Below are 24,221 nucleotides of genomic sequence, written 5' to 3' on the forward strand. Positions count from 1 at the left end.
TGTAGGTGGCGATGAACTCCTGCTTGTAGATATTTTTGATGGTAATTGAGAATTGCCTATAGAAGCTGAATACGGATGTTAACATTTAAATATTCCTTCTCGTTTGACTTGGATTTGAAGTGTCTAACTCGATCGAAAATTTTTAGTCTTTTTAAATGCCCGTGATTCGCAGAGATTTACTTGTGCGACAACTGGAATCACCCAACTCCGACATCTGTCCTTCGCTCAGAGGGAAACGCACAAAAAACCCCTGAGAGAGTGGTGGCTGGTCAATGGTAACTGCAATTTTGTATTGACGTCACTGATGATAAAATGTTTTACAATGAAATTGATAATTTATCTTCAGATTTATTTCTCACTTTTAACTTTTCACGATAAAACTAATTATTTTTCACTTTTCAGTTTCAAGAAATTATATTTAAAAAATTGTTTTTAATAAGTACTTAATTTTATTTATTCTATTTTAGCAGTTCACTGATCTAATGTACAAATAAATGTTGATAAATAAACTATTTGTCTTTAATATGAGTCCGCAGTAATTTATTTTAAAACACTCAAAGTTTATTACACTTATTCACTTCCACAGTCACTGATTTAACTTTTTATTGTTTGTATATTTTCACCAACTTGATTATTTTATTTATTCACCAATTTGAATCGCGTACCAAAGCCGGCGAATCCCACTTCTGACACCAATTTTGTTATGACCTCCACCTATCGGGAGGTCGATTAATTAATTCTCTATAAATTAATTAGCGTATACTAGGGCCACTTCGCCCGGGAGTATTTAAATACTCAGCTCTGGTAGGTTGATTATGAATTGGTGAAAGGCTGTTCAGAAAAAACGAGGTTTTCTAAGTTGGTTGAACAATTTTTAATTGTAAGTATATCTTTGCTTAGTACAACGACGTTCGCGCTCGAGCTTCTGGCTAATTCTGCCTTACAAAATCAATCTTAAAATTATTCTAAGTTAGAAGGGGCGTCAGCCCTGGAGACTATGGCGGGGTAAGGTTTTCTTATTGGCTGATGTGGGGACGTAGTCGGGGCCTCATGACGTCACAGAGTATCTCCGCCCCTCGAGGTTGAATCCTCCGTTCCGTGGCTTGGTCGATCCTTTTCTACAGTTGCTACGTTGTCTGGAGTCATGTGGTATTTCCCGCCATTAGGTCCAAGGCTTTCACCCTTACAGATGTTTGGACCGCTCGAATTTTATTGCGGTCTCTAATCGGCTTACCCTCCATTACTCAAGTTTTTTATACATAACAGTTTTAAGAAATTTTCTTATTAAAATTTATGGCAGGGTACTTGAATCTCTAAAACTACTTAACTACAAAATACACGGAATTTTTATAAATAACTTACAAATGTCTACAAAACTTTCTCTTAATTTTAACGAACAAAGGATTTCAAACATAAGTTCCTTTTATGGTTTTTCGTTTATAATTTTATTTTAAACAAGCTTCGAGTGACCAGATGTTTTATTACTCTTATTTATTACTTCCGAAAAACCCAAGAATTTCCCACGATTTATTTAAATATAATTATATTTAAATAACCCGCGTAAGAGATTGTTTGTTAACTCCGCGAGGGGTCATTTCGATCGGGCAGGTGGATCGCGATGGGACATCACAAAAGTGAGTGAGTGAGTAGGTTTAGTCTCCATGAACAGAACAGTCATCGCAGTCTAATCTACTAATCTAATTGCATGTGATTCACAGTAAGATTTTATTCCTCGTCCTAATACGTGTGTATTTAGTACATTAATTTATTTATTCACCATCATTTTAACTAATTATCTAAATAAAAGAATCAAAATTTCATTCTGGTGGGTTTTAATTTTTCAATTGTATTATTTAAAAAAAATAACTTGGAAACAATTAAAGTTTTTTTAATGATGTTTATTTTAAAAAATTTACAGTTTTATCGCAATTGTTAACAATGTCCCAAAAACTAGATCAACAGCTTTCTGAGTTAGACCGACTTAAAATACTTAAAGGATGGGCAGAATCACATTTAAAGTTTTCTGATATATATCTTCGTATGTTACGGAGCTTGTCACATCCATATGGCCCAGAGAAAAACCCTTTTCCTTGGAAGACTCTTAAAGAAGGATCTTACTATCTAGGAAACGCTCATCACTTAGTTCAACAACATAAAATTAGCATGGGTTCACTAGACGAAAACTTGGAACCAGTGGATAAGTTGTTGACATCACTAGAATTTAATCCAAAACATATATCATCAGGATACACAGACGAAGCTTACGGTGGAAGGGCCGAATGCTTCGTATCTAAAGGACAAGGCACCAAGTACTACAACTTATTACACAGTGACTTGGCGGAAGACGTGAGATTCTTTATACAAATGGTTGAACGTGACATCGACGTTCCGATTAAAAACTTCTTAAAATCAGTCAACCAGAGATTGCAGGCTGCTCCATACAAGGCTATCAAAGATGATAATCTCACGGTTGAGAATTGCAATCAAATGGTATCCGATTTCAAAGACGACGATGGAAGGACAGCATTGCACTGGGCTGCTTACGACGGCAACGTAGATATTGTAAACGCCTTGTTAGAAAGTGGCGCCCAAGTTACCCTGAGTAACAAAAGCAACACGCCACTGCATTTGGCTGCTTCGAAAGGCCACATAGAAGTTGTTAAACTATTACTGCAAAATGTTAGTCCCGGTAAATTGAATAGTATCGTCAATACTAAGACACTTGGTGGCAATACGTCGCTTCATACCGCCGCTAAAAATGGTTACTTGGAAGTTGTTAAGTCTCTGTTGAGACATGGCGCCATTTACGACATTGACAACAAAGATGGCAAGGAGCCTATTGATCTCGCTGAAGACCATGAAGTCGTTGGCTTTCTTAAATTTGTCGATCAATTGTTTTTATTAGTTAGAAAAGGTTTCGGCGAAATCATCAACAGACTGGAAGTAGAAAAAGATGATCTTCTTGCGGCTGCAAATGCTCGAAATCGTCAAGGAAATTCATTAGTCCAAGTTGCTATTCTTAATGGGCATAAAAACCTTGCGGTTAAATTGGTGGAAAGGTTGCAAAAGGCTGGTGAGGAAATAATTGTAGTTGACCATCCTTAAATACTATTTGTAAGTGAACTCTTTCCTACACAAGAGAATTTTACTTTATTTTTCACATCAGAAATTTATAGACAAAATACAACGATAATAGTAGCATGAGGACAATATAAAATTATGATAAAAACTACTCATAACTGAAATTTTTCAAATACATCAAACAGAATTCATAATGTGCATTGTAACTTTCACAAGGCACCAAATCAAATTATATTTTATAAATTTTGACTAGCTGCATCTTAATTGATTATGCAAAATTATAATATCGTGTAAAATATTTGTAGAAAATAAAATAAAAGCAATAAGTTAAGAAGAAATTGTAAATAAAAGAAAGTTGAAAAAAAATGGATTAGGTGCATTCAATAGGCCAACATACATGCAGTCACTAAGTAACAACAAAATGTAAGTAGGTTAATTTTGTAAAATAAATTATAATTTTCATGATACACGGAGAAAAAAATATAGCTCCTCGAACGATCTAAAGTATAGCAACTCGTAGATCGTTATACCACAACAATACTTATGGTAACAATACCGTATCGTTCTTGTAACTATCTATTGGCAGGGAGCGCGACGAAAACGACATCTGATGGCTACAAAAAATCATGCTCGAGAATTATAAAAGATATATAAAATCAGTGTAAAAATAAAAATTCGTTATCAAAACAAAATATAAAAATTTATAATGATATAAATAAAAAAGTGTAATTGTATTTTTGATAGAGAAAATTAAATTGAATATATTTCGATAAAAAAATTAAGTATAAAAACTTTTAATAAATAATAAACACTATTATTTTAGAATAGAATAAGGTTAACCGATAAAATCTAAACAAATAATATATGACAACTACAATGATAATGGTTTAAAAAATAGTAGAATAGTCAATTGAGTTTTTTAACAAAATTGAAGGAAATAATTTTATTTTAATTCATGATAATTTGCTTGTAAATCGTAACTAAAAAAACATAATGTTTTTTTAACCTTCCGTTACACGCGCTTTCTCTAGTGTCTCACTCATATTCACGCCAACTCTATTAGCTTAAGTAGTGTTGTACAGGGAATCACCGTATAGCGCGAGTAACGAAGGGTTAAAAATTAATTTTTAGGCAATGATAAAAATCATTATCCAAACCGGATTTGAATCAATAAATTATAAAATATTGTTTTAACCTAAAACGATGAGCAAAGGCAAACATTAACGACACAATAACTATTATGAACTATTTTTAAACTTAATTTTCACGTGTTTATATTCAAAGAGAGCATGATTTAACGAAATTGTATCCACAGCGAGCGCTGCGATCGTTTCAGTTGTCCCTACCATATACTAGGCTCCCTGCCAATTAGATAGCTGTGAGCCCTATTCGCTCTGAGTGAAGCCATGGTAGGGGAAATTAAATCAACTGAAGCGTTCGCAGTGGTTACTTTCGGCGTTACGGGAGGCTATTATGACTAAATTATAATTAAATAAATATTTATATATTGCATTGAGATAATTATTTAATTATTTATTTTTCATTTTGATTTTTTCTTTAGTATCATTTTTTGACTTTGATATGAATTTCAAACAACTAAACCTAAATGTTTACTGCATTCTTTGTTATTTTTTATCATTATACTTAATTGTTGTTGATTCGTTTAACTAAAAAACAAAACTGCAATTACTATAAAACTGTCACATATTTTTTATAACTTTTTTTTTTACTATTATTTATAATATTTATTTATTTTTATGTTTCTTGCTATTGACATAAGTATAAAAACGCACTCTGACAGCCTCCCGTAGTTCATATTTTGTCTGGCGCTGCAGTAACACTCATAGCGAATACGACTTTTCGTAGTCGCCACCTCACACGGCACCACCTAACTTATTTAAGTATCCATTTTCGCGTCTATTTTGTGTATCGGGTATAATTATTGCTAGCAGACATGATAAAGATTTTTAAACGTCTCATATCATTTGCAACGCACGTGACGTCAGATAGGGCTCAGAACGATACGGTTTAGCTGTCAGAACGATACGGTATATGTCTCAGAGCTATCTACCGTATTGTTGTCAGAACGATACAGTAGATCGTTGCAGTAACAATCTAGTAGATAACTTTTTCGTATTGTTACTGTAACTATACAGTATACTTCAGTGTCTCTACAGCCCGTCGAAACAAGCTAATTTCAAGCCAATGTTACAAACTATTGCTAGCGAATTCGTAATTCAAAAATACCTTCATACAATGGGCAGAAACATGCGTGTTTCTTCCCTTGGGACATAGATTTTGGGGAACCTGAATCCTGAGTTAGCTGGTCATATTTTCCATCAAATAAAACGTCAATTTTTGTTGTCGTTTTCTGACTACAATATGAGTGCAAATTGACAGCAAATGTTAATTTGCACCTTTACTGGCATTTCGTCCTTCAAAAACTTGACTTGCGTCCATTTCGAGCTAGATTACCGAATTGATGTCAATTTGTATACAAAGTGGCTATTGGATAAAATTACCTCCCACTATTTTTGCCAGTTGACATATTTTTTTCATTAAATGGTCTTTTGGTAGCACTAATTGCCAAGTTCACACTCTGGAATAATTCTCATAATCATATTAAAAATGTTTCTTACCATGAAATTACGAGCGCAAATGATAATGGCTAATGACAATATTTTTTAACCTAGATAAAATTATTTAATTAAAATTTTTCTCGACTATTAATAATAACAATAATAATTAATTATTTATGAATCACAGACTTTAAGTTTATTTTTTCGACCACGAAAAATTGTCTTGTATCCAGGTCTCGCTTCAGACTTTCCAAAAGACTGATGTCGCTGACTTGCTTAAGACTTAAGATATAAATTTACATAAGAACTCCCTTAGAATCTTACTAGCGAAAGAGTTACGTTTTAAAAATTTTCGTAGTTATAAACAAAAAATTAGGTGTGTTAATTGCGTTTTTATTTATTTTATAATATTACAGATGTACAGAAAGAGAATGAGACATAAAAATACACAAAAATCTTGAAGTATTGTCTTAGAAATAGTCCGTCTATTATTATCGCATGTTGTAATATGGTTTTCATAGAATTATGTATCAAATCATTTCTTTTTACCCAATTGCGGCCCTTAATTTTCCATATATCCTCGCATGTTCCTCAAGTGTTATGCAGTGATCTTGGGACCACCAAGCAGAACATATACACTAATGCAAAAAATTAAAGGAGCAGAAAAATTTTATAAATTTTTAAGTGATTTTTGGAAGGCTGTAACTTGGTGAAAAATAATCGTATCGAGGTTTTAAAGCAAGCATTTTATAGCTTAAAATCTCTAGTTTTAGTGCATTTTTTTTCAAAATTTTTTTAAAGCTCCGGTTATTGCAAACATGAGAAATACCGCGAGACAAAAAATTTCGAAATTTTTTTTTTTTCCGAAGAGCCCACGGACCGCGGAAATATTTTTTCAACTAAACAAATGCATAGCTCGTTTAGCAAATTTATCAAGCTTCAATTTGTTTTTTTTTTTTACCTCGTAGGACAATTTGTCGTAGAGTTATCAGCCTTCAAACAGAAAATGATCCTTTTGGGTTTGATCATCGATATTTCAGGTACCAATGATTGCACGGAAAGTTGAAGGGTGGCGTTGAAAATTTGTATAAATTCCCTACAAGACCCTGTCATCATTTTTCGGAAAAAAAATTTTTTTTATTTTTAACATCCATTAGAAGTAAGTACAAAAAAATGTCTTTTTTTGGTTTTTTAGTAAATCAACCGCTACTCTGCAAATATCGATAGAAAAAATAATGTTGCCAGGGACGTTTTTAGCTTAATGTACCCCTAAGACCCCTGTAAATTTTCAAATTGATCTATTGAACCGTTTTTTATGAATCATCGATCAAAATTTTGCTAAACAATCAAAGGAGCAAGTTTTGTTCCTTTAATTGTGTAATAATAATCAAAATGAAAAAATTATTTTTTTTGGACTTTTCTCAAATTTTTGCATTAGTGACTCAGCAAATGCAAAGAAATGACAAAAAAAATTTTCAAAAAATGTCAAAAAAATCGAAGAAAAAAAGAAATTGAAACTTTTTTTTCGTGCTCTAAATTGTTCTTTTGACATTTTTTGGAAATTTTGCAGGGGTCTTGGGGGTACATTAAGCTAAAAAAGTCCCTGGCAACATTATTTTTTTTTATCGATATTTGCAGAGTAGCGGTTGATTTACTAAAAAACCACAAAAAGTCATTTTTTTGTACTTACTTCTAATGGATGTTAAAAATAAAAAAAATTTTTTTTCTGAAAAATGATGACAGGGTCTTATAGGGAATTTATTCAAGTTTTCACCGCCGCCCTTCAACTTTCTGTGCGATCATTGGTACCTGAAATATCGATGATCAAAGCCAAAAGGATCATTTTCTGTTTGAAGGCTGATATCTCCATGACAAATTGTCCTACGAGGTAAAAAAAAAAAAAACAAATTGAAGCTTGATAAATTTGCTAAACGAGCTATGCATTTGTTTAGTTGAAAAAATTTTTCCGCGGTCCGTGGGCTCTTCGGAAAAAAAAAAAAAATTTTGAAATTTATTGTCTCGCGGTATTTCTCATGTTTGCAATAACCGGAACTTTAAAAAAATTTTGAAAAAAAATGCACTAAAACTAGAGATTTTAAGCTATAAAATGCTTGCTTTAAAATCTCGATACGATTATTTTTCACCAAGTTACAGCCTTCCAAAAATCACTCAAAAATTTATAAAATTTTTCTGCTCCTTTAATTTTTTGCATTAGTGTATAACCATCGCAACCGCACTTGTAACCTTGCGGAGGGTGGCACTAAAAAAAATAATAAATTTTTAAAAAATCAAAATTTTTTTTTTTAATCTCTTCAAGACATAAACAATCAACTGATTTTTTGCTTGTTTTTTACCCGATAATTAAATATTGATTATACTGCTGAAAGTTTCAGAACCTTTATTGCAAAACTTCAGTTACTTATATATAATATTAATTATTTGAATTTATAAAAAATTATTAATTTATAAATTTTATTAAAGCTCCAAGTCACCGATAAAAGTTTACTTGCCCAATTGCCCTGACATCCTTCAACTGCACTAGTACAGAGGCCAATTATTAAGCAAATTGATAACAATAATAAAATTACTTTCGACATTTTGGTTCTTTGATTACAGAAAAATAAATTATTCTGTCTCTACGATTTTTAGATAAACTGAAAATATTACTAAAATAAAATTATTATAAAAAATAATTGTCTTACGTATCTAAAGACGATCTAAATATTTGCAACTTTAGTACAAAATATTCAATGATAATTATCTGCGCATAACAACGCCTATAAATAAAGATTTTGCAGTCGGCGCTTTATCCCCATTTACGCAATCAGGGGCAGATCCTAAGCTCGATAATTAAAAATAGTAATTATCATGATATGCATGATCTTCGATAACTTTTGGTTATATGAATTTTAAAATCAATAAGGCATAGCAAACAGAATGAATTTTCCAATGCTATTTTACTTATGAGACTTTATGTTACGATTTTTAGTGAGTTATCATAAATCCTCAACTTTTAGCTTCAGATATGGATTAAAATAAAGTAAATAGTTATCTTGGAATTTTTATCTTTAATCAATTTTTTTTTTCAAATTAAGATGTTTTTACGCTTAAATCGAAAAGCGTGTACTAGTTTCAAGAAATTTTATTTCTTGATATGAGAGGTCCCAAAATAAAAATTTGAACAAATATATACTGTATCGACTAAATTAGTTATTCATAATACAGACAAGGATGCAATCAATTAGATGCACGACGATGAGAAAACAGACAATTGCAGAAGGGAGAGGGAAGGGGTGAAATCAGAAACCCGAATAGAACCTTGTACTACGAAAACAACGGTAAAAGCCGGAAATAAATAATTCAAAATAAAAAAATATAAAATAGAACGAAAAAAATATATTTTTATTACTTGAAATAATAAAAATGAGGGTTCAGAACAAAAATTATTACTATGGTTGCATAAGATAAAATAACGATCGACTGTGAAATTATATATATCGACTTGGAGATTTTTATTGTTTGAAACTTTAAAATTTATGGTCTACGTTTTAATTTTTACTATAGTCAGTCTAAAAAACATCATCCTGCCAATGGAACTATACAATTCAATATAATAATTTTGACTATTGGAAATTTTAAAAACTATATGTTTACCCTGTACTTTTTTTCTTTGATCATAAGTATATTTTAACAGATCACTCATATATTTTAACCTTATACATTATAATATATGCCCCAAAAATGTTTACACACTGAAAAAAATAATCGCTAGCTGCTAGCGATTTTTTTCTTTAGCAGCTAGCGATTTTTAATCGTTAGCTGCAAGCGATTATTTCGCTAGCTGCTAGCGATTTTTTCTTTAGCAGCTAGCGATTAAAAATCGTTAGCTGCAAGCGATTATTTCGCTAGCTGGAAGCGATTTTTTCTTTAGCAGCTAGCGATTAAAAATCGCTTGCTGGAAGCGATTATTTCGCTAGCCGCTAGCGATTTTATCGTTAGCAGGTAGCGATTAAAAATCGCTTGCTGGAAGCGATTTTTTCTTTAGCAGCAAGCGATTTTTTCTCTAGCAGGTAGCGATTAAAAATCGCTTGCTGGGAGCGATTTTTTCGCTAGCTGGAAGCGATTTTTTCGCTAACACTGACTTATCGGTTCCTTGTATAAAAAAAAGTTAAGCATCGGTATAACTCGAAAATAAAACAAATACTGTTTTTATCATTAAAATAATTTATAAATATACATATAAATAAATATATATATATGTATATATATGTATATATGTATATATATATATGTAAATATATATATATACATATATATATATATACATACATATACATATATACATATATATATACATATATATATATACATATATATACATATATATACATATATATATTTTTATTTATATGTATATTTATAAATTATTTTAATGATAAAAACAGTATTTGTTTTATTTTCGAGTTATACCGATGCTTAACTTTTTTTTATACAAGTAACCAATAAGTCAGTGTTAGCGAAAAAATCGCTTCCAGCTAGCGAAAAAATCGCTCCCAGCAAGCGATTTTTAATCGCTACCTGCTAAAGAAAAAATCGCTTCCAGCAAGCGATTTTTAATCGCTACCTGCTAACGATAAAATCGCTAGCGGCTAGCGAAATAATCGCTTCCAGCAAGCGATTTTTAATCGCTAGCTGCTAAAGAAAAAATCGCTTCCAGCTAGCGAAATAATCGCTTGCAGCTAACGATTTTTAATCACTAGCTGCTAAAGAAAAAATCGCTAGCAGCTAGCGAAATAATCGCTTGCAGCTAACGATTAAAAATCGCTAGCTGCTAAAGAAAAAAATCGCTAGCAGCTAGCGATTATTTTTTTCAGTGCAGGGTGGTACAAAGTTACTTTGAGGATAGTACTGTTTCGTTGAATTTCTATGAGCTTCTGCGTACCAACCATTGAATAATGGACATTTTTTTACCTGAAAACTTATCTATGTAAGCAGCAACCTTGTCAAATATCATATTCACTATACATCATAGGTAATATTTCAGCAATTATGCTGATAAAAGTTTATTATTTATTATTGCAAATGTTATTAACTCGCTAACAAAGTTATCGCAAGCAATTATTAAAAGTGGACATTTTTTTACCTAAAAACTAGTCTACGTAAGCAGCAACCTTGTTAAATATCATGGTCACTATACATCATAGAGAATATTTCAGCAATTATGCTGATAAAAGTTTATTATTTATTCCTTTAAATGTGAATAACTCGTCAACAAAATTATCGCAAACAATTATTAAAAGTGGACATTTTTTTATCTAAAAACTTGTTGACGTCGTAAGGTCGTACACAGGAATACAAATTTTTGAAAATAAATTCGAGCTGACAATTACAATTACTTACATACAGCATCTTATAATGCAAAAAAAAAAAGAAATGTTTTCGTTATTACTAATAACAGGTATTAAGTTCTATTTTGTTTTTTCAAAAGTGAATGTATTGCACACCTCGGAGAGGTAGTGCTCTACTGTCACCAAATTTTAAAACTGAGTTTCGGTCAACTTCAATCATCATCACTATTTTATATAGCACTTGATTAAAAAAAAAAGCACCAATAGCAAAAAGAAACTCCGTTGAATAATTGCGACATAGTTATAATTTTTTTTATTTAGACTGTTCTTACCCTATCCAAAAATTCCCATAGAATCCACTCAACTGCGACAAAAACCGCATAGAAACCAATACAGTCTATGGGATTCTATGCGTTTTTTGTCGCAGTTGATTGGATTCTATGGGAATTTTTAGATTTTTAGCGATTTTTCAAATTTTGAGATGTTTAATTGGATTTATCTCGAAAACTACTAGCTCTACGGTAATGGCTTACATAACTTCTTTTGTAAAAAATCAAATTCCCTACAAAAAAAATTCTGTACAATTTTGTCGTAAAGTTAATGGTTTGTGAGTAAAATAAAAGAAACCATGAAATTTGAGAAAAACTTGGCTTTAAGATTTTTGACCGGTGAGGTCGGTTACAAAACATAAATTAGCTACAAGCACTTTCAAAGAGGACCGATTCCTCTGTGATTTCCACCTATGGTCAATCAAATATCTTGAAATGCCGTAAAGCTATAGATAATTGAAAAAATAAAATTAAAATTTACGTGTTAATCAAATGGGAAAATTTCCAGTTCATTTAGCGAGTACTTAAAATTAAAATTAAGAGCTCATCTTTGGTGAGAATTTTTTTTTCAATGTGTACAATGATATTTTGACATGAGACTTGGAAAAAAAAAATAGTCATCTCAAACGAAGCACCCTAATCATCATCTTGTAATAGGGAATAATTACCATCTGTATGTGATAACATCGGCACACAAAAAAAATTAAGTAGAATGTGCATTTGACCGGTCCTAACTACGGGTACGTATTTTGGTCCGCTGAATCCGAATTCGAGGTCAGTTTGACCCCTACACCCTCCAAATTTCGAGAAAACTTCGAAAAAGCGTAAAAATGATGAAAATCGGCAGTTTTAATGATAAAAAAATTTTTTGGAACTAAACTAAGCGTGATTTTCATGTATTTCGATCCGCTCAATATGAATCAAAACTTTATTGAGACCACGAGCCGTTTTAAATGTAAAAAAATCACACAAACATTCCAAAATTCCGAAAAAAGTAATTTTTTTGGTTTTTTTACTCTCGTTTTTGACTTTTGAAGACTTAATTGCTTGTGCCTGTAACCAGGGCACCTCCACGTGGTGACGGTGGGCAACAGAACATCTGGCAGAGTCCCTGGGTTAACGGTGTGTGTGCCGTTAACCCAGGGACAGGAGTATTTATTTTAGGCATTAAATCATGTTCAATCAATTTTTTTTCTGTTATGAATGGTAATTTTTACAATTTTTTCGAATTTTTCCAGCTTTAGAGGGTGAATAGACTAAAAAAATTAAGATGCGAATTGAAGACATCAAAAAATATAAAATTTTATCTGAATTGAGCAGAAGAAGTTTTTTTATCATGAAAACTATATTTTTTCGGAATTTTCGAGAGTTTTGTGTGATTTTTTCACATTTAAAATGGCTCGTGGTCTCAATAAAGTTTCGATTCATATTCAGCGGATCGAAATACATGCAAATCACGCTTAGTTTAGTTCCAAAACATTTTTTTATCTTTAAAACTGCCAATTTTCATCATTTTTACGGTTTTTTGAAGTTTTTTCGAAATTTCGAGGGTGTAGGGGTCAAACTGACCTCGAATTCGGATTCAGCGGACCAAAATACGTACCCGTAGGTAGGTCCGGTCAAATGCACATTCTACTTAATTTTTTTTGTGTGCCGGTGTTATAATTATTATCATGTTTTTATGTTTTTATGAAACTCTCATTTTGAAGGGGAAAAATCTTCAGAGTTGTTTAGCAAAAGTTTGCTTGCATTTTGATATTCAATACCGGGAGTAAATTTTGGGAAACCTGAATCCCGTTTGATAACCAAATTTTTTTTCAAACATACATAATTTATTGCTGTTTAGTTTTTTGACTATAATAATAGTGCAAATTGACAGCAAGTTAAATACAAATTTTATTTTTTAACTTTTGCTGTCATTTTGACATCCGATAGTGGACGTAGATTTTGGGTAACCCATACAAAGTTTAGAAATCGGCCCTAGATCGGGCCATTACTGGGGCAAGAAGTCGATTAATGGCTCAACAATGGTAATGTTTATTGGCCGATAAACGGCTTATAGCCGGGATGATAACCCCAGCCCATTAATGGCGCTCGACTATCAGCCGATTAATGGTAGCCAGAAATCTTTTCTCTCTATTACACTCAAGTCCACGAACGGTACTATCTTTGTTGCACTTGTGCAGTAAATGGAAACTTTGGCCGAGTTTTTCTCTCAAACAAACGAATATTGTCAAACAATTAAAGCGCACTTCGCTAGATTAGACAGTAATGCATCAAAGTGCGCTCTGTGTTTTGTATTGAGAGATTTTATTTCCGAAAAAAACCCAGCCGAAAATATCTGATAACCCCTGTTAAAAAAAAAATTTATTTTTTTTAATCCTAGTAGAATTCGTGATCATTAACGTTTAAACTATTTAAGTGGGGTAAATGATGTGAAAAAAACTCGGTGAAAATTCTGCTGGGCTCTAGTCGTGAACTGCCATCGTTCTGATTGCTGGGTCTGAACACTGGCTACTGGACGAACCTAATAATGTTAAACTGATATTTTTATATGATCTACTTATTCAGTCTACTTCAAACACTCGGTTTTATGAAATATAATGAGCAATTTAATGAATATTTTTGACTAAGAAAAAAAAAATAATTTCGTATTATTTTTATTCTAAGTACATAATTTTGTTAAATAAAACTTATTAAATTTAATTGATTATTTATCAAGAACCCAGTTAAATTATCTTGCTCTACCACCATTATTAAAAATGACATTTATTATAAAATTTTATGACTTAGTTTTTAATTAAATTAATGTTTGTATGTAAAGTTATAAAATTTCGGTCGTTGATTGCAAATAATATCGAACTAAAATATATATGAATTGTTAGTTGTAAATAACTTTAATCGGACAATTGAAATATTTATTAATTAAAACTTAGTTTACTTCAAAAATAAATAATTATTAATTGAAGAAAACTATATAATAACAAGTTAGTTGAATAATTAATAATTGATTAGTAGATTTTTTCATTGAACAACAATCAATCATGAAACACTGATTCACCAACAGTAGCCCAACGTTGCGAACCGATAATCGACCAGTCATAAGTAGCCATTGATTGGCCAGCCATCGGCAGCGTTGTATGACTGGCGTTTCCTTTATGGAAAATCATATTCTGATATGAAACCAGTAATACCATAATATATACATTCAAAAATTTTATTAAAAATTCATTTCGATTTTACTACGCTATCTTGGTAAAACGTTAAACGGCTGTTGATGATTAACCAGGTTTGGGCCATTACTAATTGCCAATGCTTGGCCGAGCGACGGCAGTCAGACATCGGCCAACCTACAGCATTTTTTCCATTAACGGAGACTTTGTATGGGAATAAATAAAATTTCATAAAAAGATTTTTTCATGGGTTAATTTATTTCATTGTTATTATTGTGCAATAACATTTATTTATTCATGCAATTGATGCAATTTTTTTTCTACTTTTCAGGATTTTCTACTTTTTGATTTCCCTGTATGGTAAGCAGTGTCCTTGGTACCAATGTCCATTGTTACATCCGTAGCCATCACAGCATTTGTGGTACATGACCGGATGACACTGTACACGGAAAGAAAATTATGGCAGCGGTTCCCATAATTTTGTGAAATTTTTTCCTATACCATCATAGGCATTACGACCATAAATTATGGGAGCGGTTCCTATAATTATAGGAATGTTTCCCATAATTATAGGAATAGTTCCTATAATTATGGGAATGATACCCATAACACTATAGGAATGATTCCTATAATTATAGGAATGGTTCCTATAATTTATAGGAATACTTTCTATAATATTATGGGAATCATTCCTATAATTTATGGAAATGGTTCCTATAATTTATAGAAACCATTCCCATAAATTATAGGAACCATTCCCATAATATTATGGGAATGGTTCCTATAATAGTATGGGAACTATTCCCATAATATTATGGGAATGATTCCCATAATGCAATTGGAATGGTTCCTATACTATTATGGGAATCATTCCCATAATATTATGGGAATAGTTCCCATACTATTATAGGAACCATTCCTATAATATTATGGGAATGGTTCCCATATTATCATGAAAAAATTATTTTAAAGAAGTGTGGTAATCACTTCTACAATTCGCAGAAATATTATTAAACATAAAAACAAAAATTCGAACATTGAAAAAAAAAATCGTATTTGGCAAAAAAACATTAAAATTTTTAACAAGAATTTTTTGTCAGCACAAAACATTCAAGAAAATTCAAATTTTGGGAAATTTCTACACTATTGTGAAAAAAAAAAAAATTTATGATATTATAAGGATGGTTCCCATAACATTATGGGAATAGTTCCCATAATATTATAGGAATAGTTCCTATACCAATATGGGAACCATTCCCATAATAGTATGGGAATAGTACCTATACTACTATAGGGATGGTTCCCATAATATTATGGGAACCATTTCCATAATGGTATGGGAACCATTCCCATAATATTATGGGAACCATTCCCATAATGGTATGGGAACTATTCTCATACTATTATGGGAATGGTTCCCATAATATATGGGAACCATCCCTATAGTAGTATAGGTACTATTCCCATACCATTATGGGAACCATTCCCATAATGCATAGCAAAACTTCCCATAATTTTCTTTCCGTGTAGGGAAAAAAATTGAATAAATCTATAAAGCCATAAATTCACTTTGTTTCTTTTATATTTATGACATTATAGTATTTAAAAAAAAAAAAAAAAAAAAAAAACCTTCAATTCTACTTTTTAAATAAAAACTATCAGGAAAATTAATTCTCTGATCTTACATATTTTCACGAGATTCACATTTTGATCCATAACTTTTTTCATTTCCATTTTACGGACTCGCGGTACTAGACTTTTTTTATAGGAAATAAAATTTACAAAAAGTCCTTACCCGCGAGTCCGTAAATTCAAAATTCAAAAAGTCATGAGACTTAAAAGTAAAGTATAAAATAGTATATTACAAGGGAAGCGGCTGAGGCAGCCGTTCGACACGCGCGTGGCTCGGGCGATCACCGAAGTTAAGTAGCATTGAGCATATGGCCACTACTTGGCTGGGTGACCGTTTAGCCACGCGTTGGGTTCGAACGAAGGTCTCTGACCGTTAGGCGCGGGATGAAGATCCAGTGATCGGTAAAATGGGAATTTTTTTTAAGTTCATTACAATTAATGTTAAAATTTTTTCATCACTGTACTGTGATATTTTCTTACCCATTTGTCTCTACATCCTTCTTCATCTGCATAGGCATAAAGGCCCAGAAATATGAGGATACCTAACAATAAAATATATTTCGGCATTTTCGATTTTTCTTAATGTGTTCTGTAAAAATATAATAATTACTTTCATTAATTATTCCCTGATTAAACAACTGAATTCGACCGAATTAAAAATTTTAATTCTGTTATATTCTGTCAAATTCTGCAAAAAAGAATTCAACTGAATTGAAAATTTGAATTTGAATTAAATAGAATAAAACCGATTTAAAAATTTCAAATTCGTTTTAATTCAGTTTAATTCGGATTCAGAACCAGGAATTGGAGAATTATTTTCGAATTAATCAGAATTAAACCGAATAGAATTATTATTATTTAAATTCGTTTTAATTTGGACAAATTCTGGTTTTCCTGCCGAATTAGACAGAATTCATTTTTAAGTCAGGTACTGAATTAACAGAATTTATCTGAATTAAATAGAATTAAAAATTTAATTCTGTTTAATTCGATCGAATTCAATTGTTTAATCAGGGTAACGACTTAACTAACAAAGATACGATAAAAATGAGATATGTAGGTTTCTTATATGGGAATCCAGATACCCATGGTTTTCTACATAGATTCTTATATAAATCCCTACACTACTATATTAATTCCTATGGATTCTTCCGATTCTTGGATAAATCCATACTTTCCCATATAGTTTTCATATTGTACGCTAGGGCCCTCTTATGGCGCCCTTTAAAAGTCTCATTTTACAATTGTCTCAATGTATGAGTTGTCTTTATGTTAAGATGTCCATATTTTTAAACGGCACATAACATACTTGGTAAGTTTATTGATTTATTTATCGTCAAATGTATCATTTTCAGATTAATAAGTTTCTTAAATGTCACGCTTACAATATTTTAGACTTTTCTAGATGTCATATGTCAGATGTTGCACTTGCATAAGTGTAAAATTTTACGTATGGTGTATGGATACAAATGTCACGCTTATGGAGACTATATGGTAAATTTTTATGAAGTTGCTAATGCGAAGTTGGCTACAGAATTTTGGACTTTTTTCGGTTGGTAGCAGTTGGTCTTTTATTTGGTGGCAAACTATAGCTAATTTAGAAGCCCAGTAGCACCACCATTCGAAAAATACGAACAAGATGGTAAAGATGCATACAATATGAATATCGAAAAGTAGTACTCAACCACTCTAAAATAACTTTTTACTTATTAATTTCATTTTCAGAGCCTGAAGATTTATATATTAGTATAGATATATCATATAGATTATATTATATAGACATATCAAATCTTATTTAAAATATAAATTATACACTAAAATCCCCGGATATTCTTTATATTACTCTGAGTCCATTATAATAATACTGGTTAGTTTAAAAGGAAAGATGAACAAAAAAAAAGCTGATGTAAAACTTTTTATTTCAACTTTGTTGACTTCTTCAGGGCTCTACCATGAGAAATATTATTACAAATTATTAAAATTGACAACCCCGGTTGAACAACTGAATTCGATCGAATTAAACAGAATTAAGTTTTTAATTCTATTTAATTCAAATAAATTCTGTTAATTCGGTATCTAACTTAAAAATGAATTCTGTCTAATTCGGCAGAAAAACCAGACTTTGTCCAAATTAAAACGAATTTAAATAATTCTATTCGGTTTAATTCTGATTAATTCGAAAATAATTCTGGTTCTGAATCCGAATTGAATTGAAATAAAACGAATTTGAAATTTTTAAATCGGTTGTATTCTGTTTAATTCAAATTCAAATTTTCAATTCAGTTGAATTCTGTTTTGCAGAATTCGACAGAATATAGCAGAATTAAAATTTTTAATTTGGTCGAATTCAGTTGTTTAATCAGGGGAATCATAAAACATATCTATATAAAGACAAATATGCAACGATAAATTATAACTACTAAAATATATAACAAAACTATTTATTATTCTTTATGCAGAAAAAAAAAACATTATTTTATTTTGTTAAAAATTAAAGAAAAACAATTATTTCTTACCAGTAATGTTTCGTTGAATTTCTATGAGCTTCTGCGTACCAACCATTGGAAAATCGACTTTTTGTTACCTGAAAACTTGTCTACGTAAGCAGCAACCTTGTCAAATATCATGGTCACTCTATATCATAGAGAATATTGCAGCAAACATGCTGATAAAAGTTTATTATTTTTTATTTCAAATGTAATTAACTCGTGAACAAAGTTATCGCAAACAATTATTAAAAGTGGACATTTTTTTACCTAAGAACTTGTTTACGTCGTAAGCAGCAATATTGTGAAATATTATTAAGTGTCACAATATCATAGAAAATATTCCAGAAATGATGCTTATAAAAGTTTATTCGTTATTATTTCAAATGTCAACTCGATAACAAAGTTATCGTAAACAATTTTAAAAAATGCAATACTGATCGAACAAGATAAATAACTAACATTTGCTACAATGTTTGGTTGCAAACTATAAAAATTTTTTAATAAATATTATATGCCTGATCCATAAAATATTTTCTCTAGATTTAAGGATGATGATCATGCTGATGAAGTACCAGTTAATATGTAATTCGATTCGAGATGACTGATTTTCTTTAGCCAAGAATTTTGTTTTCTTAAACCAAGAAAATTTCAATTTCGCTTCAAAAATAAATTTATTTTTGGAGCAATAGAATTTACCATCTTAAACAAAAAGAAAGTTTTTGAATCAAGTGTTTCATTTTTATTGAATCAATTGATTCAATTCTTTCTTAAGAAAGAAAATTCGGAAGACTATAATTTTTTTGAATCAAGTTAACGGTTTTTTTCTGTCCATCTTTGGATAAAGTGAAAATCTTAACACATGTTAGAATAAATCATTTTCTTGTTTCATGGTTCACAATGTGAGAATTAAAAGTTATTTAATTTATATATAAATATGTCTCAGGCTATCAGTCAAGTACCCTGTGGAAAAGGTCTTATAAAATCTCATAAAAAAAATTGGCTATGAGAAAACGATCAGTATTTGTCCACGAAAAATCTCAAAAATTCTTATACAATTATTTTCTCATAGATGGTGCATCAAAAAAAAATTTTTCTTAAAATTCTCATATAAATCATTAGAATCTATAAGAAACAGAAGCTGTAATATTGTGATTATAAGTATTTATAAGTTTTCGAAAAATGTAAAGGTTACAATTGAGTAGATTTTGGAAATGAATAAGATTGTATGAGACGATTTCTGAAGTAATCATACAAGATTTGATACTGATTAATCAATGTGATTACAGTAATTTTCCATATAGTAATAAAAAAATTTATGAGATTGAGTAAGGTTTATATGCTTAATTATTGAATTTTTTAGCATGAATTCAAAAAGTTTTTATTATGTATACTCAAGAATATTTTTATGAGTATTTATGCCGAAAATCCTTAGCAATCTATTCACGAAGAATCAATGAAATTGAGTCAGTTTATTTATTCATCAAAAATTACTCAAGTAAACATTAATATTAAATATTAAAGTCATGATGTATTATGGGATATACTATAGTACAACCAACAGGTACTTGTTGGTCTGTCAAATGACAGAGGAGTACTCGAATAAAATCATATTGAAATTTGGAATATAACACTTCTGAAATAAATGTCTTACCAGGGACACTACAAATCGTAGGCGCGATCTCGTGGCGAGCACCGAACTACTCCCGCTGCTGCTGCCTAGCACCGGTGACTTTCCCCTTCTCCATATCGATCTTTTCTCTCAAAAAATTTTTTCTCTTGGCTTGAGCAACTTTTGTTATTTTGGTCGGAGAATACAAAAATACTTGCGTAAAAAGAATAGGACTTGTTCCGAGAAATTTTATTCTGTTTAACCAAAAAAATGCAATATTGCTACAAAAAAATAATGTATCGTGCACCAAAAAAAAAAATGGGGCAAGATACATTACTGGGTTTGTAAAAAATCACATAAAAACTTATATTTTCACTCATCTCCGAACGGTTAAAATATTCAAAGTACAAGAAAAAGTGATAATATTAGTATTTCTGGTGTAAATTCTTGTAAAAAAAAAATGAAGTTAAGCAATTATTTTTAAATGAATCTGATAAAATTAATATTTTATGTGAATGGAAATTATTTATAAAATCTCATAAGTACTCCATAATATTTTATAAGTAATAGCCTTCTAACTAAAACTTACAAAAACTCATAAATCACATAGCTATTAAATTAAAATTAAATCTTTTAAGTTTTTACAAGTTAATTCGATTATAGATTTTCTTACTAATTCTCATAAAATTTCTATGAGAAAAAGGTCTGCATTTGTCCATGTGATTCCTGATTCAGTCTCATAAAATTTCGAAGAAATACATGTTAAATATTTTCTCATTAAATATGACAAATATTTTATGATATTCAATAAGATATTATCTCCTAGGATAACTCTTACTAAAACTTATAAATTCTGAAAATTTCGTATAAAAAAATAATCTTATTGAGATTTTGTAAGTATTATAACATCGGAATTCGCCTGATCAATTCTTATTGAAAATACATTAGAATAAACTTTAACAATCTTATAGAAGTGAAAGTACTTATTCAATCTCATAATTGTTGGCGGAATTCGAGTCACAAAATCTCATAAATTAAAAAATCTTACTCATTCTTTTAAAAATCTAGTACGGAAATCATGATAGGAAAACATCAAAAGCTTTGACTCATAGATTCTCATAAAAATTCATATGAGAATTTTTTTAAATCTCATAGATACTTTCGAAACTCATAGATTCTCATAAAAAATATTCAATATCTTATCAGAATTTATGAGAGCTTTTCCACAGGGTACACTGAGAGAACTTGATCATGCATTGATTAATTCATCTTTATACTATGAATTAATTTACAAATATTTAAATATTAGAAATTATTAGAAATTATTATAAGAAACAAGTTAATTTCAAGTCGATGATGCGGAAAACTGTTAGAGAATGAGAAATCTGTGATTTACAGTTACTTATTAAATAGTAAATAAGACAAAAATATTATTCTCACTGATTTTTTAGTAATTTTATTTGGTTAATTAAAACTGTCACTTAAAAAATGAAATGAGTAAACTGAAGTGACAAGTAAACAAATGAGAGTAATAAGGCTGCAAATGAACATTAAATATAACTGACACCGTCTTCCCTCGGGAAGAAACACGCATGTTTCTGCCCGCTGTATGAAGGTATTTTTGAATTACGAATTCGCTAGCAGTTGTTTGCAGCATCGTATTGAAATTACACGGAGAAAAATGAAGACAAAAAATGTACGAATTTTAAATATGTAGTCGACGAAACTTGAAACAGGAAGTTGAGTGGTCAAAAAATTATTATGCTGCACTATAATTATTATTCTGAGCCTCTAGAAATTTTGTATTTTCTACTATAATTCCTCATTGAGGCAAATGATATTCATTATAATTTATCAGTAATTTGTAAGTGTATAATATTTTTTGTAGTTTAGCATAGTAATTTTTTGGCAACTCAACTTCCTGTTTCAAGTTTCGTCGACAGCATAATAAAAATTCGTAGATTTCTTAAGCCCATTTTTCTCCGTGTAGCTTGTTTCGACGGGCTGTAGAGACACGAAACTTCAAGTTTCGATGATGATATCATGAAAAAATTAATGAAATTAATTTATTTTTTTTTCTATAGTGTTACCCCACGTAAGGTTATGGTCGTTACCCAGGTAAATGCTTAATGATGAGGATGCTGGTCAACAAGTGGCTCACTTGGGCGTATTACATGGAAAAAATGATTATGATGTGTAATTCAATGAAAACATACCAGATGTAACTGGTTGGTTCGGCCAAACACATCCATTATAAGATTTTTCTTTTCAAATTTATAAATTCTATTTTTTTTTTTTTTAAGGTGTACATATATATTATTAGGTTTCAGGTAATCCCATATCCAGCCACTAAGTCAACTTCAATTTTAAAATCAATTCAGATTTATTTTAAACCAGTCAAATTCCAAAGTAGGTGACAGAATGAATCTCAGGTCCAAAAGACTTCATACTTTTTGTGTGAAAAATTTTTTCAGCAATCGCTGGGATTCGAACCCACGCCGGGCAAGATCAAGTTCGAGAGCCCTAAGTCTTACGCCTTAGAGTGCTCGGCCATGATCACCGATCTTATAAATTCTATTTTTTTTTTTTTTTTTTTTTTTTATTGAATAAAAATAAAGAAAAGCATACAGGCCTTGGGCGAACCCAATCTAGCCAACTTAACAATAGTAAATACAAAAGTAATATCTTATTTATGACATCTATAGTAGTTTCTATAAACTAACTTACAAACTAAAAATATCACCAATATAACATATATATTAAGGCACATATTCAAATAGTTCAAAGTAACATCAATAACAATTTTATAACTTAACTTATAAATATCAGATATAAGATATATAAGATAATATAATATTCAAAATATCATAAATTATACCTAAAAATTAGAAATACTGAAATGCAAAAAATACAGAACAAAAATAAAAGGTTTAAATAAAATTTAAAAACAAAAATCTTTAAATCTTAAATAAAAAGATCAATTGAGATCAGGAATTTGCCTATGACACGGAAGATATCCTGGCTTAAAGAGCAAAGAAGTAATTCTATGCAGTACGGAGCAAAACCTAATAACTTAACAAGGCTATTCATTAAGATTTTTCTCGGTTCTTCATACAAGGAACACTGGAAAAAAACGTGATTCGGGGCTTCTTCAGCCATATTACACGGGCATAAGGCAGATTGAATAATACCCAGCCTAGCTAAACTGGACTTTAGACTATGATGACCACTCCTGAGTCTATTGATAGAGACAGTCGCACGTCTATTCAATCGAATTTTCGCAAACCATGGTTGTGAGCTGTCATAAAAAAAGTTATTACGATAAAATGAACCTTTATCTAAATCCGAAGACAAGAACCAATTCATAAACTCATTCCGCAGACATGCCTTCCACAGTCCTTTAAAATCACTACTGGGAAGGCTAAGAGAAGTATCCTTACCCGAAAAAATAGCTCTTTTAGCAATTCTATCAGCTGTCTCATTATACCTACCAAACCACGATGAGCTGGAATCCAAAAAAATTTAACCCTTTTGCCCAACCGTTTTAGACGGAAAACCATACTTCTAATAAAATAAATCAAAAAGGATAATTTACCATGATGTTTATTGGAGATCAAAGCCATAAGCACACTCCTGGAATCCGAAAAAATAACATTATTTTTAAATGGAGACTTCTCAATTAACTTCAAGGCTTCAACCACAGCCATGGCTTCTAGAGTAAAAATAGATGCGAATTTAGGGGCCCTAAACTCTAGTTCAAAAGACTCCTCAAGCTCAATCACAGAAAAGCCTCCAAAAGGAGAATCAACACCTTTGGAACCATCCGTATAGTAACATGTCCACCCTACTAAAAAGTCATGAAAGATATCCATAAATAGCTCTTGACAATTGATAAACTCAGCAACTTTATTAATCTCATCACCTTCAGTAAAAGAAACATCAGGACAAAAACAGTACGCATCGAAATCATAACAAAAACAT

At 30.7% G+C, this 24,221-nt stretch overlaps 1 protein-coding gene and 1 long non-coding RNA gene across 3 annotated transcripts; one reads left to right on the forward strand and one right to left on the reverse strand.

Moving 5' to 3' along the window:
- The first annotated feature begins 1,627 nt into the window (after positions 1-1,627).
- On the forward strand, positions 1,628-22,728 carry LOC130665600 (poly [ADP-ribose] polymerase tankyrase-2-like). Of its 2 annotated transcripts, XR_008989561.1 has the most exons (3): positions 1,628-1,825; positions 1,919-3,504; positions 22,325-22,728. XR_008989561.1 is itself a non-coding variant. In XM_057466057.1 (2 exons), exon 2 carries the CDS (start codon positions 1,939-1,941, stop codon positions 3,103-3,105), a length of 1,167 nt encoding a protein of 388 aa, XP_057322040.1. In that variant the 5' UTR covers positions 1,628-1,825; positions 1,919-1,938; the 3' UTR covers positions 3,106-3,894. The 2 variants fall into 2 exon arrangements, 1 of the variants encoding a protein (XP_057322040.1); XM_057466057.1 differs by lacking the exon at positions 22,325-22,728 and having other exon boundaries at positions 1,919-3,894.
- Positions 14,748-18,913, reverse strand: LOC130665622 (uncharacterized). The gene is made up of 4 exons (XR_008989563.1): positions 18,899-18,913; positions 18,659-18,807; positions 16,623-16,731; positions 14,748-14,949 (listed from the first exon to the last, which is right to left on the reverse strand). It is a non-coding gene; the product is annotated as an uncharacterized LOC130665622 (long non-coding RNA).
- Positions 22,729-24,221: the final 1,493 nt, after the last annotated feature.

This window comes from Microplitis mediator, chromosome 3 (assembly GCF_029852145.1).
Source record: "Microplitis mediator isolate UGA2020A chromosome 3, iyMicMedi2.1, whole genome shotgun sequence".
In the NCBI taxonomy this organism is placed as follows: domain Eukaryota; kingdom Metazoa; phylum Arthropoda; class Insecta; order Hymenoptera; family Braconidae; genus Microplitis; species Microplitis mediator.